The 26,937-nt window shown below is 38.9% G+C and overlaps 1 protein-coding gene across 4 annotated transcripts; it reads left to right on the top strand.

Annotated features, from left to right (window-relative positions):
* The first annotated feature begins 1,133 nt into the window (after window positions 1-1,133).
* Window positions 1,134-24,185, top strand: rab27a (RAB27A, member RAS oncogene family). 4 transcript variants are annotated; one of them, XM_006780071.3, is made up of 6 exons: window positions 1,134-1,425; window positions 18,895-19,063; window positions 21,531-21,616; window positions 21,693-21,796; window positions 22,334-22,457; window positions 23,495-24,185. In XM_006780071.3, the coding sequence occupies exons 2-6, from the start codon at window positions 18,911-18,913 to the stop codon at window positions 23,688-23,690; spliced, it is 663 nt and encodes a 220-aa protein (XP_006780134.1). In that variant the 5' UTR covers window positions 1,134-1,425; window positions 18,895-18,910; the 3' UTR covers window positions 23,691-24,185. The 4 variants fall into 4 exon arrangements, with proteins under 4 accessions (XP_006780134.1, XP_006780132.1, XP_035760828.1 ...); XM_006780069.3 differs by lacking the exon at window positions 1,134-1,425 and adding an exon at window positions 1,504-1,530; XM_035904935.2 differs by lacking the exon at window positions 1,134-1,425 and adding an exon at window positions 1,524-1,550.
* Window positions 24,186-26,937: the final 2,752 nt, after the last annotated feature.

Here is a 26,937-nt window from a genome sequence, read left to right as displayed (position 1 = left end):
GAACTAACAATGCAACTATATAGAAAAAAAATTATACATTTGTAATTCATTTAATTATAATCACTATATAAACAAAACCATGGTTGAAGGGAGACCTCGAGTGGAATATCCTCTGATATCTGATTGGCCCCCATGGTGTTACTCACAAAATTGTGTTGTGATATCAGTGCAGTGTGCCCAGATCAATTTTTTCTAAAAAAAACAAAACAAAACCTCAACACAGGTGCCTATTTGAACTACACCAGGTGTGTCAAAGATGCAGTTCTAGACTTTTCCCATTTTCTGTGCTTCTAACAGAAAACCACAAAGAAACACAAAAATATGACTTTTTTTTTAAACATCTAAACATTTAAGTGATCAGAACTATGTAATTACTTCCCCCAAATGTAATAATATATAGCCTACACAGAGGCTATATACAAAGGTTTTACCATTTTCTCAACTAACATGTGCTTCATAGCTTCAGACAAGTGATTTCGTATAGAATTACTCATTCAGCAATCATTTTCAGGGGACCAGCTACATTATGAATACATATTGCCAACATAGAAGTGGTTACAATGTTTCCACCATTTACAGAAATAAAAACTATTCACCCCTAAGAACTGCATCTTTCAGGGATTGAACTCAAGAGTGTCACTGACAGCACTACACTGTTCCAATCCAAAGACTGGGTAGGGTCCTCATCGTGCTCTCTTCTGTATACTTTGGGTCATAAGATAGAACCATGACTTAAATGTGTAGTTGAGCTAGTTATTTATCTATCTATATCTAACAGTAATCACAGAATTCCTACTTTTGTTTTACAGAATGTCAGAATTCTAATTAAAAAAAAGGCAGAATACTGACATTAATCTCAGAATTCTGACTAAAAATTTAGATCTCAGAATCCTGAGATTATTGTCAGAATTATAATAAAGAAAAGTCAGAATTCATAATTAATGTCAGAAAAATTATTTTTAAAAAAATCAGGATTCTGATGTAAAAAGTCTGACTTTCTGTTGGTTTTTTAATATCCTGCATTACATATACTTATGTACCATGCCCCCCTGCCTGTTCGTGGGTCCCCTTTGTGCCCGCTACTTTAAAAAATCTTGGAAACGCCCCTGCGCTGAATATCGCGTAATTAAAAAGTGCCTCAAAACGAGCACATGGCGTAGTTACAGTTTGCGTTGGCACGGTTATCACGCCGCCGTGTGTAGTTATTAGAAAATGTGATGTTTCCTGAGGAGGTATCGTGTGTCAGTTGAAGCAGTGCGGTCTGGTCCGGCTGTGTGTTGTAACTGCCGTTTCCTTCAGTTAGCTGACGTTAGCCGTGAGGAGGAGCTGTTTCTCAGCACGACCACACCGACCGAGTTACCACGGCTGTTCACTGCTGTTGAGGCTGCTCTCATGTCGACTAAAAGGCCAGCGGCGACGGACAAAGTAAAACTTTCATTTCCTAACTTTCCTTAAAGTCTTCAGGGGCCACTTTTTTAGCCACTTTTTTTAAGACGCGACAAAGCGCCCAGCAGCAACGCCCCGCGGCGGGTGAGTATACTCCAGGAAATGTAAGTCGAAGAAACCAGTCTGTAGCATCTGTCTGCAGTTAGCAAGAAAACTTTTACCTCGCTCGAATATGTTGCTTTGGGATTGCTTGTGTTTGTGTGTGGTTAACGTAAAGGAGCGCTGGCGTGGGGAAACGTTTTAGCACCTGCTGTATTCTCTCCTCAAATAGCCAGAGCTCGTAGCTTGCTCCACACTTGCTCGATAATTGGAGCAGACTGTTGAAACGTGTGAAATTCTGGCTGTCTCCAGCTCTTATCACACTTCTTCTCTGCCATGCTTAGACCAAACTGGTGGCAGCAGTTTGTTTGACAGAGGAAGCTGCCATGCAGGTCTGCCTTCTTCACAGGATCTATGTTAAAGGTTTTTTTTTTTTTTTTTAAAATTTTATTAAGTGATTATTTGTTGCCTAACAAGTCACGTGATCAGAAGTGACACACACACGAGGACCAGCTGATGATTATTAGATTCTATCGGCCTGTTTTCGGTTAATCGATTGGAGCGTGGCAATGGGTTTTGTGCGCCTCCGACTGCCTGCTGCTGATAAGTCCTCACAAGGTATTTTATTGACTAGATCGTTGATGCAGCACCTCCTTATCCAGTCAAATACATCACTTGTGTAGCACCCTTTTTCTTTTCTTTGTCTTTTTAATTTTTTCTTGCCTATTTTGCTTGAAGTTTATGGTACTGGCGCATCCGGATTTTCCCAAGGAGCTGCCTCCTTCTGTTTTGGACAGCTGCCCAGGGTGGGTCTTCCACTTTAGCTTTGACAAATGATTAAAGCTGCTTTTTGTTTGCATGGGTGGCAGCCTGACAGGAATGGCCTCTAAATCCATTCCCACGCATACCAAGGTACAGCCTTGAGATCTTTTAGGGTATATTGTATATTGTAATCTTTTTTAAAAAAAGATTTCTTTCTAGACAGCTCTGGACAAGATGTGAAAAAACAAGACTAAATTAAGGACAAACAACATGGCACATGTATGATAACGAATGTGATAAGAAAGCTATCAGAAAAGTTTTCAATGTTGTCATTTAAGGACCTTTTTTAAAGAAACAACATAGATTAGTTAAAGCTGCCGCTTAACAATTTTCAAAACCTATAAAAGAGCTTTCCACCATCAGTGCTAAGTCTCATCACAGTTTGTGAAATGGTCTTAACCTCTAATCTGTTTTTGTATTCCTGGTAACACTTTTCCCACACTTCTTAACGTGTCCCCAAATACGATTTTTCCTCTGTCCAGTCTTGCATGTAATGCTGTAATAACAACAACCTCTGCATAGCTTTTTTATGTTGACTATATGGAAGCCTGTTTATGCCACTGAAAAAAATCAATATTTTTTTTGTCATCTATTCGTCAATCTTTTGAGTTGGGCATGGGGTGGGTGATATAAACAATATACGATAGAAACGATATAAATTTGGCCAACGATAGAGATTCTGACTAGACCGCTCTACTGTGATAGCGCATGTTGATGATGTCATCAAGCTGCTCCTGTTTTGGTCTAAAGCATCGCAGCGGCTACAACCATTATCATCTGCAAATTATGCCGGGCGACAGTCATAGCAAAGAGATAAAGCACTTTTGAAATATGGGGAAAGCCAGAAACTGCGCTTCCTCCACTTCTGTAACATTGATTCATTAATGTTGAATTCTCTCGCAGCTGCTCTATTCCCATGTTGTTGCAGTATATTAATAACTAACCTTGTATTATGGATGAATAATCTCAGTTGTTCTCCTGACTGAAGTTTGGCCCGTGTATAGCATCCTGCTATGTGATTGCATTTGACCCTGACAATCAGAATCCCTCACGTTAACTTTTATCGAGTGGAAAAAAAGTTGGCGTTCATCCTCCAGCTTCACTGTGCTAATGTTATGCTAACATAGCTGTGTCGCTAGCAATCACGTAGCACAACATTATATACTAGGTAGTCCAACTTTAGTAACCCTGCAAACGCCACTGCTGTTTAGTTTTCTGTCTTCATTTATGTTGGAAGTGATAGCAGAGCTGTACGTTTTAATTAGTTTAAAAAATCTCTCAGTCAGAACATGGTATGTCATGTTTAGGGGGAAACTAGCGAACTAACTTCCTGTTAACTTCTAACTTTGTTAAATTTAATAAAAATTCTGTTTTCATGGATGCCTGGATGTTAAACTTAATTGTAACAACTGGTAAAGCAGCAACGCTGATGATTTTATTAAAGATGAAATAATTTAGACAGTTTTTAACTCTGTGTTTGTTTGACTTTGGGACCTGAAGTGGACGGAGTTTTGGACCCAGATTACTCCCCGAAGCTTCTCACTACGGCATGCGTAATGCTCTGACAATCCATTAAGCAGTGCGGCTTACCAAAGTTGTACTAAAACATTTTTTAACAGATTTCTGCATGCCAAAATCTGTTCGAGTTCAGTAAGCACAACCAGAATTCATTATAGTGTGGAAAATACGTTATACAGAAGAAAAGAATATATCGTTACCGCACATGTTTCAAATTATACCGCGATATGGATTTTAGGCCACATCGCCCAGCCCTAGTTGGGCATATCAATATTTCAACTTACTTACTCAAATGTTTGAGAAACTAATTAAAGATTTAGATAATAATTTGAACTTTAGGCTCATGGATGGCAGAAAAGTTATTTTTTTTCAGAGGTGGAAACAACCTTCTGTGCAAAGTGGTTCGAGACATTGTAGTTCAAGTCAGCCATGTGACAGATGTTTGCAGTTCATTTGCATTATTTTGGGCACATTATTATCATTAAAAATGACTTGGTTAAGTCTAGTTGTGAATGATTTGGTTTATGTGATAAAAGTACCAGATTAGATTCAGAAAAATTACTTTTTTGGGATAACAAAATTGGGTTAAACATTTTTTTTTCAAAGCTCTTTTATTGGTTACCTTGATGATACGTCCCTGGTTTGTCTGAGAAGCAGATATGCTGCAGACATCCAGTCCAACCCAACTTCATATATAGAGCGCTTTAAAAACAATATAATTGACCGAAGTGCCTTCTGATTAAAAGATAGCAATAAAGTCCAAAAACACATATTAAACAAAAATCTATAAAAATAAAACATGGAAAATTGAAATAAAAACAGAGTAAAAATATAATTCATGCGTACATGTTAGTTTCAAAGTCCAGCTGACTGATGAAAAAGTGACATCTCACCTCCATGAGGACAAACAAACTACTTCTAGGGACTGTTTCACATTTTGCTATTAGACTGTGTTGTCGATGCAGACAATATAACACATGTACAAACAAGAGTAATTTTGAAGCTGGTGACAGCTCATCCTAGCTGATAGAAAGGTGGACTATCAGGTTAGATTAGGAATGCAGGTGTACCACAGATAAAGATGTTCAGATGCAGTTGTTTTAAAGCAAAAGCATGATGGGTTTTATTTAGCTTCCAATAGGGTAAATTGGTTAAACATATCTATTTTTTTTTTTTAGTTCACTGCACCATAAAATATACAAAAATAAATATAGCCTAACACTTAATTTGGGTTATAGAATGGGGTCTCAACATTGGTTTGCTGTGCAATTTAAAGTTTACTAGAACTGTAACAATTAGACAACCAAAAATTATTTATTAATAATAATAATAATAATAATAATAATAATAATGGATTGGATTTATATAGCGCTTTTCAAGGCACCCAAAGCGCTTTACAATGCCACTATTCATTCACTCTCACATTCACACACTGGTGGAGGCAGCTACAGTTGTAGCCACAGCTGCCCTGGGGCAGACTGACAGAAGCGAGGCTGCCATATCGCGCCATCGGCCCCTCTGGCCAACACCAGTAGGCAGTAGGGTAAAGTGTTTAAAAACTATTCAGATAATTAAATATGCTTCTTTTTTTTTTCTAAATCTCCTTTCTAAGCTTCCAAATTTTGAATATTAAGCACACCATCAACAAAACAAATGTCATAGTAATCCTCCTTCATTTATAAAATGAAGTTGTTAGTAATGACACCATCTATCTATCGGCCCGTCCAGCCAACCGTGGATGGGTCGCCAGACTGCTACATTAAGGGGCAATTTTAGGACCACCCATTATCCTAACCTGCATGTCACCTTTTGCCCTAATAATGAAATAAATGTACTTAAATCCAGCAACAGACTTAGTTCCCATCTATGGAGGCATTTCATACCGGCTCCATAGTGTAGTGGTTAACACACTTGTGTTACATGTGACAAGTACAGTTACAAGTTCCCTGGTTTGAGGCACAATTCCAGCCTCAGGAGTCACAAGCTTGTAGTGCCAATCCCAGTCTCGGCGATTAAATGGGAGGGTTGGAGGGTGGAGCCATTATACAAGTATAACATGAATTACAACTTGTATGTGGTGTCTGCACTATGTGTCTTTACTCTTATTTTAGCTTGTGCAGTGGTTAGCACTGTCACCTCACAGCAAGAAGGGTAATGGTTCTACTGGCTGTCTTAGGCCTTTCTGTGGGGAGGTTACACGTTTACCCCGTACCTGTGTTGGTTTTTTCCAGACAGTATGGCTTCCTCCCACAGTCCAAAGACACACAGGTTATTAAAATGGTTATTGGTGGACCTCTGAGTCTCGGCAGCACTTGGATTCTTACACTGCAAGTAAAGAGTTCAGATCTCCTACATGAAACCAGCATGTAATATGTTTCTTTTAGAGTGGTGTACATCCAGTGAACGAGGAGGACCCTTGGTGTTATTGATTATGAAAGATTCGCATTTTGTAAGGCAGTAACAAGGACAGGACTGCTGCTGCTTCTTCTTTTTGATGCTCACAGCTCATGATGTTTTCTTGCCTAACACAAGAGATCATACTGTGCTATCAGAGCTTGCTTCCTTTTCACAGCTATACTAGGTTTGTGAAGTGCTGTATGACTGTGCAATTTACCTCAAACTTTACATTTTAGAACAGTGCCACACATACCATGTAATGCATTTTCTTGATGTATGATGATGTGCCATTTTTTTTGTATTTAAATGAAACGCAATAAGAACGTCTCTGATTAGCTGATAATAATCTGCAGAAATGTGCTGACACAATCTTCACTGTGGTTTTGCTCGACTGTGTCACTTCTGTGACCTGTTTTAGCCGAAGCACATTTCGTATATTGGCTCAAGCTTTTCCGTCAATTTAAAAAAAAAAAAAAAAAAAAAAAAAAAAAAAAAAAACATAAACAGGGTAGGTTTGTTTTTTTTTTTCTTTTCTTTTCTTTTTTCTCTTTAGTAACATGTGGTCCTGTTATCTTTAGGTACATAGTTGCCAGTTTGCTATATGGTAGCAGGAAAAACCTTCATTAAAAAAGAATACTAATGCTAATAATGAATGAATTCTTTAGTGTATCTTCGTAGATGAAGTATATTGGCCCATTTTCTGAGCACTAAAAACAGTAACTGGTCTATTTGTAAAACTGGCTGCAAGTCCTACAAGGTTAATCCAGTGCTTTTTATTAAAACCATTGATTTAAAACTGAAAGGTTTTTTTCTCCATTACAGAGTACTTTTTGACTTGTCATAAATGAAGAAGCACATTTTTCAGTTTCTTTTCCAGTGAGACACAATACAATACAAGGACTTTAAACTCTTTTAGATAAACATGATTTTTATTAGTGAACATTTTAACAAATGTAATAATTAGGTTAAATTATATAATTACTTTTCCAACTTTTTGCTGAGGATGAAACAAAAAAGAAATCCTGTAATAAATTCTACTTTAAAGGCTGTAAAGGCTCTCTTGGAGAGAAGAAGAACAACTGCTGTCTAAGCAAAAACCCTTAGTGATCCCTCATGTGTCAGAAGTATCGGAACAGCTAAGACACATTTTTCTCTAAACACCACATCTCTGTGGCTTTCAAACCCAGAAATAAGCGGCACCAAAAATTGCTCCACCCCAAGGATCCGGTCCCCTGGCACAAACAGAGTAATGTAGTGTACGCTGTTAAGTGCCTGGAGGATTGCTCTGATTTATACATCCGGGAAACCAAACAACCTCTGGCTAAGCGGATGGCACAACACAGAAAAGCTAACTTGTCAGGCCAGGACCCCATAGGCTATTTACACCTACAGATCAGTGGACACTCTTTCAATGATGAGGATGTAAACATCCTGGACAGGAAGGAACACAGGTTTGAGGGGGATGTCAAGAAGCCCATTTACGTGAAAAGAGAAAGATGATCTCTGAATCAAGGAAGGGGCCTAAGGGTACCGTATATCTTTCATCATCTGCATCACCAATGCTGTGATTGCAGCCATTCCTCAACTCTGTGAATAGTACACATGGTCACTGATCAATGGTCTTTGATCAGTAGTTGTTGATCAATGTTCATGACAATTTGCATATTAATGATCAAGAAACTGACCTCACAGCCCATGTTTGTCAGTGGTGCTAGTTTCAGTCATTGTGCAAATGTACTGTTTGTAAGGTTGGAGAAACCTGCAGTCAGCTGAGACTGAAGAAGTCACTTGGATGAGTGACAAAATGTTTCGCATGCTGAAAATGCCCCGCCCAGATGAACAGAATCAGCTTTTGGGGTAAAGGCTCTAGTGTTTACTTCTTGATTAAACTATTTAGATGGTTTTGTAGTCACTTTAGTTGTTGATCTACATGCATGTGAGCAGTTCAGCCACACTTCAAAATTTACAACATCATTTCCAAATATTTGGGACACTGATTAAAAGATATATAACAAGCAGTGTGCAATAATTCATATTTACACTTTATACCCAAGTAAAAATACTACAAAGAAGAAAAATTATGCATAATTTCAGTTGCGTGCTAACACGTTTCAGAAACAACACTTTTCCCACTGTGTTGCATCACCTCTTTAACAACACTAAGTATATGGAAGTTGAGTGAAACAGTTTTACATTGTTGCTTAATTCAGCAGTTGCTTAACAGTTTGTAGCCCTCTTTGTCATTTGTTTATTGTTATGTAATGCACTATTGGGTGGCCAGTATGGACTGCTGGCAAGGCAGTTTAGTACCTGGACTCTTACCACAGAATCGTGCTGTTGAAATATGTGGCCTGCTGCCTTTTGCTGGAAAAGATTGCATCTGTACACATACTGTTCCAAAGTCACTGTAAGTATATTGTTTGGCATTAATGGTGCCTTTACAGGTGGGCGAGTTACCCAATTTGTGTGCTCTAATGCCTTCCATAACATCACAGATCCTGAAAAAAGGATTTAATTGGTCAGGCTACGGGACAGTTTTCCATTCAGTCCAATCTCAGTCCATTTTAAATAAGCCTGAGCCCAGAGAAGTTGGTGTCTTGTTTGCATTTGTTTTGTCTTTGTATCGGTGGCTACAACGAGGAGCCATGCTCGCTGATGGTAGCTTTCAGAAGCGCTTCTGAGGAGATTTCTCAGTATTTTAAACAAGGTGTGGAAATACCACTTTTTTTTTTTTTTCCCAGTATTACGCTATAACATTTCTAAACTACTTCTTACAGTTTTTCACAGAGTGAACTCCATCCATCCTGTACAAGATGCTCTATTTCTTCTCGTTGTGTTTTTTTGTTGGCCCTATCTGGACTTTTTTTTTACAAACCTGTTTCTGACCTGAAAAAAGTTAAAGGATTACACTAGTTTTTGCTTTGATGTGATGTTGTGGTGTTTTAATCAGTTATATGGTTTAAATGTTTATGTGGAAATGGAGTGGCAGTTAACCCCAACAGGGAATTCATGAAACCTCACAGAACTGCCTGTGCTTGGACTCACGCAGAGACTTTTCTGCATGTTTCAACCTGCTAAGCTTTTGGTACCTTCACACCAGTCATTAACTTTTTTTTTCTTGGCATCTCATAGGCCAACTACAGGGTTTAGGGCTCTGGCCTGAAAGTTTTCTAAAGGGGAAAACAGCCCCTCCTCCATGTTTCTCTGTAGGCTTAGTGTAGTCCTGTAATCTTGTTGGAGTTCTTTCCCTGGATTTCTCCAGACAAATTTTGAAAAATCCCACGCCTGGACAGTCGTTGACCGCCGCCATGATTCTCGCCCACCTCACAGCATCATGTGCGCTTTTTACATCCAACACAAAAACTGCAGTCGCGGTGTTTTCGATTGTCCTCAGAACTCGGAAATTCTGCCTTCTGAATAGGAAGATGTAGGCAACACCAGACTGCATATGAGCTGCATACAGGGCTGGACTGGGACAAGAAATCGGCCCGGGCATTTTGATTAGAGACCGGCCCGCCATTATAGGGTGGCTGTAGCTCAGGTGGCAGAGCAGGTCGGCCACTAATCAGAAGGTCGGTGGTTCGATCCCAGGCTGCCTCCTGGCTGAATGGCAAATATTCTTGGGCAAGATACTAACCCCATGTTTGCCTACTGTCAGTGTGCCCCAGGGCATTGCTTTGGCTATAATGTAGCTTGCCATCGCCAGTATGTGAATGGGTGAATGACTGAATGTAGTGTGAAGCGCTTTGGGGTCCTTAGGGACTAGAAAAGCTATACAAATCCAGGCCATTTACCATTTTTTACCAAATCATAAAGCCTTTGAATGAAAACAAACGCTGTTGTGACAGTGATGTACACTGTTCTGATGGTATATATGTATCAATCTATCAATCGTTTGTTGTAAGACTCAGATAATTATTTTTTAAAAGCTAGACATTTTAAATGAGAATAAGAAAGAAAAGTATTTCTTTGTGCCCCCCCTTTCCCTGTTAATGCCCTACCTGGCCCCTGGCAACACTTTGCTGGACAGTTACCAGCTATCAGCTACGTAGAAAAGGATCCTTGTGTTATTTGTCTCTCAGAAACAGTTCATAACTTCCCTTCAACTCATTCATGTCACCTAAAAGGTAAACCTGTTTCTCCATCACCTGTTCAGCTCTGATGATTCAGTAAGGACATCTCCTGGTTTCAAATCCATGTTTCGCTCTCACCACATATCCAAACCGATATCATGACCAGCAGCAGGGCTCGCAAAATTTCAAAATCCCTGGTAGCCCTTCGGGCAGGGACTCTTCAGTTTTTGGTAGCCCAAAATAAATTTAAGTAGCCCGAATTTAAAAAAAAAAAAAAAAAAAAAAAAAAGAGAGAAAAAAGAGCAATTTTTTGATTGATGTTTTGTTTCCGTTACAATATTATACTTTAATGTATAATATTGTAACGGAAACAAAACATTAATCAAAAAATTGAAACACAAATTACAACATTGTATAAAAATTACAATCATCAACTCAAATACTTGGTTCTAATTGAACAGACATTTCTATGAACTTGTAAGAACTGTGTAGAACATGAATCAGTCTGTGTCAGATCCTGAATTTGAAATTTAAGACGCAAGTGGAACCAAGATCTAGGCCATTTGCTTTTTGAAGTTTGCAAAGACTGCTAAATTGTGCCAGTGGTAGTTCTCAGCATAGTACGCTGTTCTAAACAGATTTTTCAGGTTTATTTTTAGTTTGTTATTTGCAATTGGTGTTTGTTCTGGGAAAGATATTGCAGACTGAGCAATAATGCATTTCTCATGGGTTCTAATGGGGGGCCTTTCTTAAAATTACTGGTCCCAGTAACAAAGGCGCTTGTCGACTCAGAAATCGAGGGAAAACCAACAACACACCCGGCAGAACATTATGTTATTTACACGGGTGCACATAAGTGGTCCGCATGTGCGCATTCGCTGTCAAAATAAAAGACGCGCACCAGATAAGAAGTTGCAACGCGCGTTTGCGTCCATATAAAAGGCACTGTTTTTGTCCGCTAGAGTGGGATTTTCACGACACATTCTGCACCACATCTCTGTGCGTTCATCATTTGTTTGAAGCCAGCTCACCTCCTGCAACCACTTTTCCGAGAATACGTGCTTCTTTTGTGGTTCGGACTCCTTCGGGCATTTCTTTGGAGGTGGAGGAACACCAAAGTAATTGCTTAAAGGAGCTTGCTTCTTCGACATCTTTAAGAGTTCTAAACAAATGTCTGTCCTCCTCCAGAAAATCTTATGTACGCAAACACGCGTTGCAACTTCTTATCTTGTGCGCGTTTTTTATTTTGACAGCGCCTGCGCGCCTGCGCACCACTTATGTGCACCCCTGGTTATTTAGCTCGTCATATTGCAGCCACAGAAATTCTTTTGTCCATGAAACCATAAAGCTGCACTTTCTTTTTGCCTCATAGCCTGATTTGTCATAACTTTTCCGTTTTGTGGTAAGCTTTTCTTTGGCTGTCACTTCTTCACCCTTACCTGTCTTATTTGGCTAAGCAGAACTAAAATATATATCCTGCTGCTTTTACACAGGCACTCACATAACGCTCAGCGATTCTCTGCGCGATCAACCTCTCACATGTTTAAGCTTGCTGCGGGAGATTTCACTTGTCATGTTGCATAGTAAGCTAACGATTGATAAGACGACGTCAGAGGAATTGGTGCGCAAATTATCGTCACTCACCAATCAGTGCTGTTGCTCTCTATACACAGTTCGCGCGATTGCAAAGTGAAAGCAAAAAACAAGCGCAAATTCAAACGCGATTTCAATGTGTCACATATTGACAGTGGCTCACCGATGCCAATGACATAATTACCCAGCTACATTTCCGAAAGAATGCAAAAGCATTGACATACATTTTTCCTTCCTATGATAGCCCGACGGGCAGGGCAGAGATAGATTTTGGTAGCCCGACTGGAAAAATCGCTAGCCCCGGGATGTCGGGCTAGCGATTTTGTGAGCCCTGAGCAGGTTTTACAGCTGTGGCTCCAGCAAACATCAGTCGAAGTCGGCGATAAACAAACAAGAGAGAAAAGCCAATCAGCTGATCATTGATCAGTTTCATGATTAAAGTAGCAACAGGAGAGGGAGGGGAAGAGAATGAGAGAAGAAGAGGCAGCTGTGCAGCAAAGACACAGAATAACTCCAGCTTTGTGTCTTTTTCATTGTAGCTGAAGTCCTGGACAAACTGTGTTCCTTTTCAGCTCAATACGAAACGCGTAATATTTTCTCTGAATACGAGACGATTCCGTCTTTTAGGGGACGGTTGGCAACTCTAATAATTAACCTTATGAACAAAATAAAGTTCAACATCAGTAACATAGCACCACCCAGCTGTATAGAAACTCCGTCATGCTAGCTAGTATGCAGTACAAAAAAGTCAGCATAACAAAAAATAAACTCCACCTAAACTTGGTTTATATCTGACCCAGATAGGCTGCAGGTCATAACTTCTTACCTGAAGTTCAGTTCACCTGACACTCGGACCGGCGGCTGCCTCGGGTCTCTCCTCTTGCCTCCCCTTTCTCTCATCCACCTGCTGGCCTCCACCACTTGCTAATGTTACTGAATCTGTGGAAGCTCCGAGATAGCCACCACACAAAGTAACGAATAACGAACCTATCTAAATCCCAGTAACGATTAACGCTTTCCTGATTTTGGCATAATAACTAGTTACCGTGCTCGTTACCACAATAATAACGTAGTTACTGTAACGCGTTACTTAATAACGCGTTATTCCCAACACTGGTCATATTGTTTGAGCTAATACATGGTTCTCAGTATGAACCTGTCTGATAGATCTTGTTGTTCTCTGTGGTGAAGAATCTAAATTTGTAAAGCACAAACATGAAAACGCTGCTTTAAGAGCAGGAGTCTGAGATCTTTATATGGTGGATTCCCATATTAAATACGCATACCCTGACCTTTTGTGCTTTTTTTTGTGGACCAGTAAAAATATACAGATGGCCCAGTGCTGAGCACTGTGCTCTGATCTGCATGATTTATTTGCCGTATTAGACATAGCCCCTCAATCTCACAGAAGCCCCTTTTACCTACTGTTCTAATCATTGCTTTAGGAGGAGCACGCAATCAGAATAAAGTATGGCTTAAAGAGAGGGTGGTTTTAAAATGAGAGGCGCTAAAGTCAGTAGATGAAGTGAGGGGCTGCTCCAAGGCCCAGTATAAGATGAGCTTATTTTGAACTTTGCAACACTATTCCCAAAAATATGCAGATGGAAATGGGTATAATAGGGCTACTCTAACAGACTATAACTTTACATGTCAGTTATTTTAATTTCAGACTTTTAGGTTATTGCATGTTTATGAGATAGATTGTGTGTGTGTGTGTGTGTGTGTGTGTAAACATGCAAACAAGGTTGAATATTAAATGTGTCACTAAGTTTACATTTGTATTGATAAAAGATAATAATACTGATATATCCCCTTTATTTGAAATGTAGAATAAAAGTAGTTTCTTTCAAGATTTATGTAATGCTGATGGCAGTTGATCCAACCAGAGTTTCTTCCAGGCGACCTAATGGAAACACCAAGGCTTTTAAAGTTATTATTAAAACCTTGTTTAGAAGTTTTAACCCGCCTGAGTGAAAACGGACACACGAGAAGGAATGTAGACGTCACTGTCGTCTGACTTGGTGCTCTTTGCTCACAGTTTATGGCCACATCCGTGCTTAAAGCAGGCATTTCCATCTCAGGGTGTTTATCGTGGATCCTGATTTTGCACTTAAAGTCTTAAGCTGCTTATTATAGTCCTAGATGGAGTTCAATGAGCGATAGAGTGAAAGAATGTAAGACTTGTCTGAATGCTTTTCTGTGCAGTGGTCATATGATACATCTCCGCCATCTTTTAACTGTTTTGATTGGACCTATTCGACCATTACAAATGAAAATGTTACATCCAGCAGCTACAACACAGTACATTCAAGTATGTAGAAAATAATATAATTTGCTCAGAAAATTTGTAATTACATTAAAGCTGTGGGAACATAAAACATTGTCTGTGTCAGAGTGCGTGTCTTTAGTCGGAGAGGAATTTAAAATGCTTCCTGTCACCGTGTCAGCAAGATGAAACCACTCTTCCGTCACACAGATTAGCCCCACAGTGCCGTTCACCGTACAAATCTAAGCCTCGAAGGCACTTAAAACTCTAAAAGAAGGAATGCATGTATCTTGCCAATTTTCACTGTAGTTTAAGTTTAAGAGAACATGAGTCTATTTAGTCAGACTATATGATAAAGTCTGAATATGTCCTGCAGGTTTTAAATGTGTCCTTGATTCAACACAGCTGATCTAAATAGTTAAATTACCTCCTCAACATGTGTTGAAGTTTTCCCAGAGGCCTGGTAATGAACTAATCATTTGATTCAGGTGTGCTGACCCAGGGTGATATCTAAAACCTGCAGGACACCGGCTCTTGAGGCCTGGAGTTCCCCACCCCTGCTCTAGTATCTAAAGGGGTACTTAACAGTAAAATAAATTTCATTGGTCCTTTTTGGAGTTCAAAAAGATTTTCCTACAAAAAACAAAATTTTGAAGACTGGTTGCATTTTGCCCTTTTACAGACTAACAAACAATTACACTGCAGAGAAAAATAGCTCTAAAATAGCTCTTTTGTGACACGGTTAAATGGTAAATGGCCTGCATTTGTATAGCGCTTTACTCAGTCCCTAAGGACCCCAAAGCGCTTTACACTACATTCAGTCATTCACCCATTCACACACACATTCACACACTGGCAATGGCAAGCTACATTGTAGCCACAGCTGCCCTGGGGCGCACTGACAGAGGCGAGGCTGCCGGACACTGGCGCCACCGGGCCCTCTGACCACCACCAGTAGGCAAACATGGGGTTAGTATCTTGCCCAAGGATATTTGGAATGCAGCCAGGAGGCAGCCTGGGATCGAACCACCGACCTTCTGATTAGTGGCTGACCTGCTCTGCCACCTGAGCTACAGCCACCCCATAAGGTTAAAGGTTTAATGTGCCTTTTACAGTGCTCTGAGTGTAATGTTGTGGTGAGGTTGAATGCTGCGGTTGGTGTTTGTGGTTACACCGTCATGTTTAGCGCAGTAGATCCGTGGTTAGCCTTTTATTTTACAGCAAGAGGGTCCCAGGTTTGAAGTCTAGCAGAAAGTCTGAACTAGGGCTGCCACAAACGATTATTTTGGTAGTCGACTAGTCACCGATTATTTTTGCGATTAGTCGACTAATCAGATCATGCATCCATTGGATGTAAAACGTACAGCTTATTGCACCAGCATGCATCTGCTCTTATATAACTATCATTAGCTTACAGCTTTAAGTGTTTAAGCTATGTGCTAACTAAAAATAAAGACAAGATGATAGTTTATTAAATTTTAATGAAATTTGCAGATTGTTTAAGTGAAGTTTAATAAACTCCTTGCTATCTAAATTATAACAGGACACCGGAGTATATTCTCGAGCATCTCACACTTCTGATAATCAGTTGTCTGCTTGAGGTTTATTCAGCTGTGTAAAAACTATAACTTTAATCTCAGCCAAACCGATTTACTAAGGAACAAATAAAATACTAAAAAGCGAAACAATAACATTTTTAAGTTATCTAAGTGACTTATATATGTTTAACCTGAGTAGCGAAAGACGGCGGTGGGTTTGAAAATGATTTGCCCGGAGTCCGGTGTTCTCACCGGCTCTAGTGAGCTTTGCCCCCGGCTAGCTATCAAGCTAGTGGGTAACAGACGTCGGAGCGCTTTTCAAAATATGTGGTGTCTTGATAAACTGAGCAGATATTTGAGGTTTACACAGCTACATTCTCGCCTGAAAATATGTTAAACGTTTATTTTGTGACCCAGAAAGAATTAAAAAGAGTAATATTAAAACTAACTAGCTGCCGCCATTGTTGGAAACTGAGCTGGGCTGCGCTATGAATTCTGGGACGGAGCTACTTCTTCTTCTTCGGGGTTTAACGGCAGCTGGCATCCTTGTACATGCAGTGCTGCCATCTTCTGTTTCAGTCCGTTATTACACTCTTAAATCCTACTACTTGTTCCTGTGTCTTTTGTGATCTTACAAAGCTTCAAACGACGCGTCGACTATTAAATCAGTCGTCGACGATTTTGATAGTGATTGATAGATTTTAATCGTGACTAGTCAACTAATTGTGGCAGCCCTAGTCTGAACCCTTGTGTTTGGAGTTGTCATGCTCTCCAAGATGTTTGGTTTCGCATGTGTCGGCCTAGTAAACAGTTCCACACGAGATTTTTTTTAAATCACGAGTTTTACCAACTGTTTTTTTTAAAAAAAAAGAAAAAAAAAAAAGAAAAGAAGGTTTTTTATATTTTTCTGTTTTTTACTTCAGATGATCTCAGAGAAATCAGGTTGGGATAATATTTTTTGCTCATGCTTTGCACTACTGGAAACAGTGTGGTTTAGGTGAGGCATTTGTCTGGGTAGAGCGTGCAGGAGGTAGTAGGTATAATTGGTGGTGAATGCAGCAGAATATTAGCTTCTATTCTCACAAAGACTCTGTTAGGGAGCTGGCAGGTTGAAGACCAGCTAATGTCTGAGAACTGTGCCGGATCTGTTCTCACATGCACCTCATGCAAGAAAAGTTTTAGACTGCAGATAAGTCACTGATAAGTCATCTTCATGTGTGAAGATGACTTATCAGTATTGTTATTTTAGGGAAGACGGAGTTCATGTGAAAGCATCAGAAAATAAATGCAATTGTAATTAAATACTAAAATCTGCTGCTTGGACTGGAGAACGGTAACTTACATTATCTTCACACTGTAGTGGAGCCAGAGCTCTAATATTTATCTAAGGCTACGTTCACACTGCAGGTCTTAATGCTCAATTTCGATTTTGTTGATCAATACAATTGCTGCTTGTTCACACTACAAATAAAATGCGACAGCAAACGCGCTCTAGTGTGAACGCTCAAAGCGGCCCGCATGCGCAAAAGAAGATGTCACACACGCGCTCTGTTTAGACCCAGAGCAAACAGTGCTTTTTGACTGATGGCCCTTAATAATAAAGACTTCGGACTTTACGTTTCCTAATTTTTGCTTTAAGTTATTTTGTTATTTACATAATAATGTAAATAACCCAATAATTATCCTTATTGCTGTTTTACAGAGGAGCGGTGCTTCAAAGGATAGTTTTAGATTTCTGTCAGAATCTTCAGATTATACAGTACAAATAAAATGTTCACGTTTCTCCAATGTTGTCTTCCCAACAGTTTCACTAACATCTACACTGGATTGCCAGGAAGCGTTCACGATGTCTTCTCCGGCGCTGATAATTGGCATCTGTCTTGTGTCACTGACGTAAAAGACGGATTTAATGCGACATGACCGTTCAAACAGCAGTTGCTTTCTAAAACATCAGATATGTATCGGATTCAGTACCACATACGAAAGTGACCCAGATCGGATTTGAAAATATCGGATTTGTGCCGTTCACACTGTCATACCATGATCGGATATGGGTCGCATAGGGTCAAAAAAATCGGATTTGATGCGCTTTTGCCTGCAGTGTGAACGTAGCCTTAGACAGGGTTGGGGAACTCCAGACCTTAATGGCTGGTGATCCTGCAGGTTTTAGATGTGTCCTTGATTCAACACAGCTGATTCAAATGGCTAAATTACCACCTCACATCTCTTGTAGTTCTCCAGAGGCCTGGTAATGAACTAATCATTTGATTCAGGTGTGTTGACCCTCTGGAGTTCCCCACCCCTGATCTAACATATGCAGATCTTTACATCTTTAGAAACTTGAAAGGCTGTACACAGAGAGTTGGTCAAATACTGTTCGAAACGAGCTGTCTCTGGCATTATCTGTCAGCACACTGCTAAATCCTGCTCTTGTAATTCCCATCATTCAGTAACATCTGACAGAAGTCGGCTTTAACCAGCACCAAGTAATTCATACAGACATTATATATGCAACTTTTTTTAAATTCTTTTTTTTTTTTTTTTTTTTTCTTTTTCTTTTAACAGTTGTGCATTTCATTGATTGTGTGGTTCCCCCCCCCCAAAAAAAAAAAAAAAAAAAAAAAAAAAAAAATTCCACTGCACACTAGGCCCTGCCTTATGGCACAACATTTAGCAACCACTGGATTTGCGTAATAGAGCGCCTGTCTTTGGCACTCCGCTTCTAGACTTCTGGTTCTTACTGATGAAGACATAAATGTCTATGTGGCAACTATAGTTTTAGCAAATATGAACAACCGCAGGACTAATTAATACTTTAGCAGTGAACTGTTTTCTATAGTACATAAACACATCTTGTTTTCCTGGTGTGTGCATGTTTGCGTTTAACCTACAGCACGTACTGAATAATAATAACCTTCACAGAGACACAGTAGTTCATTGGTACTTTTGCTCTTTTCATGATGAGCGTACCTTTTGAATATTAAAAGTGTCATGTGTTGTAGAGTTTCTGTGTTTGAGGTTTTTGGATAAGACATGTACTAAAACTTTAGAAGAGTTATGTTTAGTTCCAGTTTTGTACTTTTTCACTCCACTCTCTGCTTAATTTCTGAAGAATACAGACATGACTATGACTTCACTTTTTCCATTTATATTTATTTATAAGATTGTTGGCTGACTGAGTTGTTTTGTTCATGTGTTTCAGAAATTAAGGCCTCACTATGTCTGATGGGGAATATGATTACCTCATCAAATTTTTAGCCCTTGGTGACTCTGGCGTGGGAAAAACAAGCTTCCTGTACCAGTACACAGATAGCAAGTTTAACTCCAAGTTCATCACTACAGTCGGAATAGACTTCAGAGAAAAACGAGTGGTGAGTTGGTGCTCTTTCCTTAAGCTCTTCTTTTTTGGCATCAAAGCAGTTTAGGAGGACATCAGGTGTGAGGGAAGTGACCTTAAAGAAAGTCCAGCAGACCCAAAGCTGTTTCCACTTGATTAAAAATCAACAAACAATGTTTAAAATACCAAAAACCTTGAAAGACCAGATGTTAGTCACTGGATAAAACAAATGAATTTAAATTGCAATCTCCTGAAAACCAAAGCAAAACTATTTTGAAGTTTTGAACACCCTTTCTGAACTTCATAAAAGATTTAAATATTACAGAAAGTAATTGTGAATAATTGTAAATGTAAACCATCAAGTGTTTGGTTTGTTATGTTTTGAATGGAGTCAGTGTTTGCATTTGTTTGTTTTTTTTAAATAAATAAGAGCTGTTTCCATATGGATAACCATGTACAGCATTAAGATGAATGGCTTTCTTTTCATTTTCTTTTTTGTTTTTGACTTTCTGTTTTAATGTTGTCACTGTTTTTGAAATCTTAATGAACATATTATTGGGGTTAAAAAAAAAAAAAACAACCCAAAAAAACCCACTCCACTCTCACGCTGTACAGGAAGCCTGATCAGGAGCCTAAACAGATTCCCAGATCATTCACTCCACGTTACAAAAGCCTACCGGTGAATGTTGCAACAGAAAGTAATGACTAATACTGCTGAGAGGCAGGCAGCACCCTCCTTAAGAATAAACACTTCATACCATTGGCAAACAGCTGAGCACATCTCATATTTACTTTAATGCTGCTGACCTTCAGCTCTGAGAAGAAAACCTGCTCCTGTTATATGTATCTGTCATTATCGTTTCAGTGGAAGTGACTCTAATGCTTGATCTGAAGGATTTGAATGTACCTTTTTTTTCCGTTAAACATAAAAACTTTACTTTTAAATCTAAATGAGTGCACAGCTGGGGAATATTTGTTTTTTTATTTTGGGGAGATGAACAGAAATCTGTTTGGTTTTTTTGTTTTGTTTTTTCCCCCCAGCTGTTTTTTGTTTTTTTAATTAATACATGGGGTAACTGCACTTCTCCATCACTGACACCAAGCTGCAGTTTTGCTCAGTACACTGTGTTTAAGAATGGCTGAGGAGGAGAAGCCGTGATGGAGGATACACAGGCAAAAGTTACAATCAGTTTACATCAGAAGTGTGAGACACAGCTGGAAACAACTTATCCTTATTATATTCATAAGTTGTTTCAGCTGTTTTCAGAGTTTTTGCACTTCACCATTTGTGAGAATTTAAAAGAACAATAACATCTTGAGAGTGATGTGGATTTTATTGAAACTATATATATTAAATAAATTGACACTGGTATCAAGTTGAGCTGTAATTTGACTACTAAACTATTCATGCAACTTCAAAATGAGGCTGAAAAATCAGGAAAACATTTTCTTAAATGTTTGCTGCCTCAACTTCTCCCTCCCCGTGTCTCTACTTGCCTTCTCCTCTGCTTGTATCTCTGGTGAGCGGTAACAAGACACAAGGAGTGGAATCAAAGAGAGAGACGAGTTCCCACTTCAAGCATTAAGTCACATTTCAGCTCATCCGGCTGCAGGACCGATGAGCTCCTGCCACGGGGAACTGTCCGTTGTCCATCTGTCTGCTCACATGAGTCATTACTCCTCCTACAGTGTGGGTCATTATTTAATCAAACGTGTACACAATGAGAGCTCACACAATATAAACTCATTATCAAGGTCATATTTGTTTTATGGGCAGTTGTCTCTGACCTTCTAATTATTAAAGTTTGATGAATCTACAGTTTTTGACAAACTCTGTAAATAATTGTGTTAACTATCCATCATCTCAACGTTGGCCATAGGTGATTAGCCAAGGAGGAACCTTCTGTTCCTGGTTCATGGTTCCTGCTTCTCCAGGAAATTTTAAATGTCATTAACATAATTTTCCCTTTAGTTTCTGCCTTTTCTGCACTGATTTATGATGAAAATGTCAGAATTTTTGTTTAAAAAAAAAAAAAAGATGCAGTCATAAAAAGCACAAACTGGCAGTACTCTAATTATTCTCACATTTTCTCATTTAACATTTAACCCGCTCTGTCAACACTCATAGGCATGATTCAATGATTCATTCCTCTCTCCTGTTTTTAGTTTGAGAGCTCTGATTTGGTATCTGATAATTACATTTACACGGATCCCCTGTTCATAACTTAATTTAAACTTTACTTTTGAATAGTAAAAAACTCCCTGCACAGTCATAAATATCAGGATTATCATAAGATTCATTAGCAAACAGAAACACTTCTAAACTCCTCAAACTGGCTGCCAACTAACTTGGCTTTCAGACCTTTTCTATCATCGTCTTTGTTTTGTTTCTTTTTCTCTCCCCCCTCTTGTTCCTACATAGTTAATGGGGTGGCTATATCCTCAACATCCCAGTTTAATATCTGTTAAATTAAGTATATGTATATTTTTCTGTTTCTAAGCTGTACAAATCACCTGGTCCAGATGGCACATCAAGCAAAGGACAGAAGATCCACATGCAGCTGTGGGACACTGCAGGACAGGAGAGGTAAACTCTGTTCTAACTTCTTGATCTCTAACATTCGTGTTTCTCCATTAAGTGTTTTTTCTTCCTCTGATTTCAGGTTTCGAAGTTTGACGACTGCTTTCTTCAGAGATGCGATGGGTTTCCTCCTCCTCTTTGACCTCACAAACGAGCAAAGTTTCCTCAACGTCAGACACTGGATGAGTATGTGTCCTAATGTGTTGAGCTGAAAGCACATTTTTAGTCATGAAAATGGAAGCATGAACAATCAGTTCACCGCTGATGTAATTAATAAAAGTGCACCAGTCACTGGATATTTACAAGGGCACCTGTAGATGCCCTTCTACTGATTTGTAAAGAAAGTAATCCAGATTTTATTTCTTCCTTGCCTGGCCTTCATCTCTCCACCAGGTTTTATGAAATTCAGCTCTGTAGCTTTTCAGTAATCTTGCTGACAGACAAACAAACAAACATCCACATCGGCTCTGCCTTGGCAGAGAAATAATCTGTTTCTTGTTGACTGTGCACAAAGGCTTATTATGTCCGACTCGTGGAGTTTGGTTTTAGACCCAAAGTGTAATTAAACTTTTAATCTCCCTCTTATTACTCTTTCCCTACTCTAACCCCAGCTGTATCAACTAGTACGTGAATGACACCTTGATGTGTTTGCCACTATTTAAGATATTTCCATGGAAACACAACTTTATGCATTTTTAAAAAAACAACCTCTGATCGTTTCAGGTCAGTTACAGATCCATGCATACTGTGAAAATCCGGACATTGTTCTGTGTGGGAACAAATGTGACCTGTCGGACCAGAGAATGATCAGTGAAAACCAGGCTCGTGAACTCGCCGAGAAGTACGGGTACGTCTGTCTGCCTGCCCGCCTGTGATCCATCTGTACATGAACCTCTCCCTCAAACATTTGCCAAGGAGGCAGTGGCCGCTTTGTTTGCCAAAGTTCGTGCAGGACAATGTTGAACTAAATTAATCCTCCTTGAAAAACAAATATTTGTGCACACGTGTAAAATATCCTGCTTGGGACCCATCAGACACACCTTTACTAAAAATATAAACGATGCATTCAAGTATATGGCATCTCTGCCCATCTGCTGTGAATGTATATGTGACATGAGTCCTCAAGTAGAGTAGAAAAGCACTGTATGACAATCAGCCAATGGCCTTGACAATAACTTCTCATTTATATCTACAAACGGCATCATGTCTACCTGGCAACCACCTAACAAAGGACTATAAAATGACATTTATACAGTCAAGGACGACCTCAGCTTTGCAGATGTCCCACAGACATTTCTCCCTTTTTTTTTTTTTTGTATTTATTTATTTTAAATGAATTTTTTTACTTTTAATATAGTCTGTGCCATATTTATCTGTTCATTTATATAAACAATATCTAACACCCTTATCTCAGTGTGGTTAAGTATATCAGTTAAGCTCTGCACATAAAAACTAACAAAATCAATACTCATGTTCTCAACTTCAGCTCCATGAAAGTCTTGTCCTGAAAGCTGTGATGCTTGCCGGATCGCCTTCACTCCGTCAAAACGGCGACCCTTCAGCTTGAATTTCATTTTGGGGCGGAGTCAGATCTGGTGAATGGGGCAGGTGGGGAGGGTAAAATTGTTTCGGTGTGCCCTTCTGTGAGTGGGGCGACGTTCAGGTCGTTTCGATGGATGACTCTGGACCAGTGTTTAATTTCAATGACCAATTTTTTATTTTATTTTTATTTTTATTATTATTATTATTATTATTATTATTTTTGCTTCTTATGAGCAGAGTCACAACTTTTTAATTGCACTCCTACGTCAACAAAAGGTTTGAGCTACACTATAGCTGCTGTCTTTGATCCCTGTTTTGTAACTGAAACATGTTTCCGTGCAGAATCCCGTATTTTGAGACGAGTGCTGCAAACGGGGATAACGTGAGCCAGGCCGTGGAAGTCCTGCTGGATCTCATCATGAAGAGGATGGAACGATGTGTGGACAAGTCCTGGATCCCCGACGGGACTGTCCGAGCTAACGGACCCTTCACCCCAGACCTCTCAGAGGGCTCCGACAGAAGCAGATGTGCATGTTAGGTTTATTTTAAACATCTGTGTTCATAGTGTGGGTGGGAAATGATGAAGAGGTGGGAGTCTGTATATTATTATTATTATCATTATTATTGTATGCTCTGTGATGATCATTTGTGCCATTCAACCGACACACCAGTGTGTTACACATTTCCATCCAGTTTGTCAGTGCTGAGTTAAATGCCTTTTGGATTTGGGCATTTAATTTGAATTGATTTAATGAGTCTTTTGAATGATTAATTCATGCTGGTTGTGATTTTGGGATATTTATTTCTTATGATGAATAGCTTAAATTTCCAGATCATATATTCAAAGGTGAACTGCAGTGCCACAGGTTTTATGAATATACTTGCTTTAGAGATAAATTAGCTATTTATGGAGTTTTAGGTTATGTTCTACGGATGCTCTTCTGAATGTTAAGCTGTAATCTCACCGGTGCCACAGCAAGAGGAAATGTAGCTCACAGTGACCATCCGGTGTTAGCTAGATGGACAAGTAACACTCTTTATTTTCCTTCCTAAATCTTTGTGCTTGTTTGCCTGCAAAATTACAAAACTCTGTTTCACTAAATCATCTAAACTTTATTATGTACAGTTAAGTCCAATAATTACTAAAAAAAAAAAAAAAAAAAAGTACATTCAGTAGTTAGAATGAATTAAATAAAGTGATTTAAAACAGGGCAATAACTCAGGAACGGGGATGATTCTGGCTAACTATCCTGCAGCTGAAAACAGACGGTTGCAGAAAATGCTTAAAAACATCAAACTTTTGTGCATATTTTGACTTTTTTGGGCTAAACATAATACTCAGTTTTATATTTTAAGCTAAAATATCAGTGTGTGTGGACTTTCAGATTACTTTTGAGGAATATCTTGGAGACTAAAAATGATCAAAATGGCTTCTGATTAAATAAATGCAGAAGCCTATTGTTATCTCAATGATAACACTTGTCTGAAGAGAGGCTTTGACTAATTTCCTGAATTTCACCCAGATTTTCAGATTTATCATCATTTGTAGTATTCGTAAAGTCCCGAAGACCTTGACAAATAAATATTTATTACTCCAGAGGGCCGTATTACGAAGCAGGTTCAGCATATCCAGGCTTCCCTGGCGTTGTCTGGCTGAAAAAAACTTAAAAACCCAGTGGTGTGGTGGGAAAATCAGGCCTTCTGCTTCAGACTCTGAGCACACTCGCATAAAACAACGTTTTTGACAACTTGTTTAATGTCTGAAGCTTTCAAACATTACTCGGTTTGTTCAATTCCGATGATTTCCCATCACTTTAGTTTATCGGCAGATTAAACCGAATATAAATTATAGAATAACTACGATAACTCAAGAAGGACGTTACCTAGGATTTTCAAACTGTTTCTACTGCTACTACTGAAAATGTCAGATGAGTTCAAATCTCAGTGAACTTGACCTCAAAATCAGAGGTCAGAGCTTTTAATGCGACCTGACTTGATTACTGTGGTAAAACAAAAGTTTCTGCTCGTATTTACAGTATGCTCCAAGTGCTAAAGGAACACATTTCACACATGAAAGCTGCAGAGCCTTACCTCACTAACGCGAAGCCCAGCTGTAAGGTTACAGCAGTGCTAACTGTGCCTCACACTGTTGCTGAAATTCAGGCGGTTATGCAGAAATTTCACGTTGGCTGCTTGATCCAAATCTGCTGCTAGTCTGCTGCTGGGTTTGCAGCTACTAGATAACAGATTAGAAAACCGATCAGTTACATTTTTAGGCTTTATTCACCATGTTAAAAAATTGGTGTTCACATTGATCCGGTGGTAGACTGAAGTGAAGGAAATTTAAATATACTAACTCAAACTTTATTTTACTGCTGAATGTGATTGTGATAATTGGAGATTAACAATTTCCTGCAGCATTACACTTGGTCTTTCATTTTGCTGTTTAGATCTCTATCACTTAGTCTTTGTCTAAAGTTGGTGATACACTGGAGACTCATTTCTATGCAGAATTAGAGGGAAATCATACATCAAAAGCATCTTTTTATGTGAGTGTACGCAAAGCCTGAAGCAGAAAGTTAACAAAGAAAGCTGATACTGCGGGTTCAGGTTTTGTTAAGCTAGTTAACGCAAGAAAAGCCTGGCTATGTTGAGCTTAATTTGTAGTAATCCCCTATGGCTTGTCCTTTCACTGTGTGTGGATACTGTTTATTTATCAGCACCTGTGGATATAAAAACAAAAGCACCTGTCGCTGTTGCTTAATTCTCAGCTCTTTCTTGGTTGCACACTGTTGCTGAATGTGTTTAAAACTGATGCGCTCGGATGCTGTATTATATTTAGGGCAAAAAAATGGGGCTTGCACTTTAGTTTACAATCAAGGTATAAATTTAATCTTTCAGATCAATTTTATACCTCTGATATTTACATTTAACACTGAAGTTACATTTTATTTATGAAAGGCTGAGAGTGATGTTTTAGTTGAGTCACATTATTTGTCACCGAAAATGAGATTTGATCACATAAGAAAGGCAAAACTGAAATGTGTCATATTGTCAGTTGTGCCATACTTTCATATGCAAAATGTGTAAATTATATCCAGAAATAAACATTTGTATTTATGTATCTGACTGTTTTATATAATTATTTTCAGATTCTGAGTATAATTAATACCAGATGCTTGTTATGTTACCTGTGCCAATATTCAAACATGCAACACTGACACTCTGATTTAAATTCACAGATTTTGTACAAAACCTTTCAGACATTTAATGAAAAATTAATACACATTTCTTTAGCTTGTTGTGAGTTTCTGTAGCAGGAGACTGCTTCGGTTTTCCTACAGGCCGCTACAGTTATAGCGTCCTAAAGTCTCATATGTATATAAAAGTATGTTATGACTTCTTAGAAACAAAAAATAATTCTGAAATAAAGGTTTTAACAGCAGGACTTTGGGGGTAGTCAATCACATGGCAGCAACTAATTTAGGCATGTAGAGATGGCCAACATGACCTGCTGAAGTCAAATTAAGCATTAGATAAGCGAAGAAAGGTGATCTAAGTAACTTTGATCATGCCATGGTAGTTTGTACCAGACTCCTAATGTGCTGGAATTTTCTCACAGAAACCTCTCCAGGATTTACAGGGAATAAAAGTTGACATCTATCAGTCTGGAAAGGGTTACAGAGACATTTAAGGCTTTGGGACTCCAGTGAGCCACAGTGAGAGCCATTAACCACAAACTGACAAAACTTGGAACAGCGGTGAACTTTCTGAGGAGTGACCGG

The sequence above is a fragment of the Neolamprologus brichardi genome, chromosome 1, assembly GCF_056152115.1.
Source record: "Neolamprologus brichardi isolate AB-2024 chromosome 1, ASM5615211v1, whole genome shotgun sequence".
NCBI classification, from domain to species: Eukaryota; Metazoa; Chordata; class Actinopteri; order Cichliformes; family Cichlidae; genus Neolamprologus; species Neolamprologus brichardi.
The sequence above is the reverse complement of the archived record's forward strand: the minus strand, read 5'-3'. Positions and strand labels throughout refer to the sequence as shown.

Excerpts from the sequence above, each read along its gene's own strand:
- rab27a (XM_006780071.3), top strand. The coding sequence starts at position 18,911 with ATGTCTGATGGGGAATATGATTACCTCATCAAATTTTTAGCCCTTGGT. Across the intron at positions 21,617-21,692 it reads GACACTGCAGGACAGGAGAG|GTTTCGAAGTTTGACGACTG; the intron begins GTAAACTCTGTT and ends CTCTGATTTCAG. Across the intron at positions 22,458-23,494 it reads GAACTCGCCGAGAAGTACGG|AATCCCGTATTTTGAGACGA; the intron begins GTACGTCTGTCT and ends GTTTCCGTGCAG.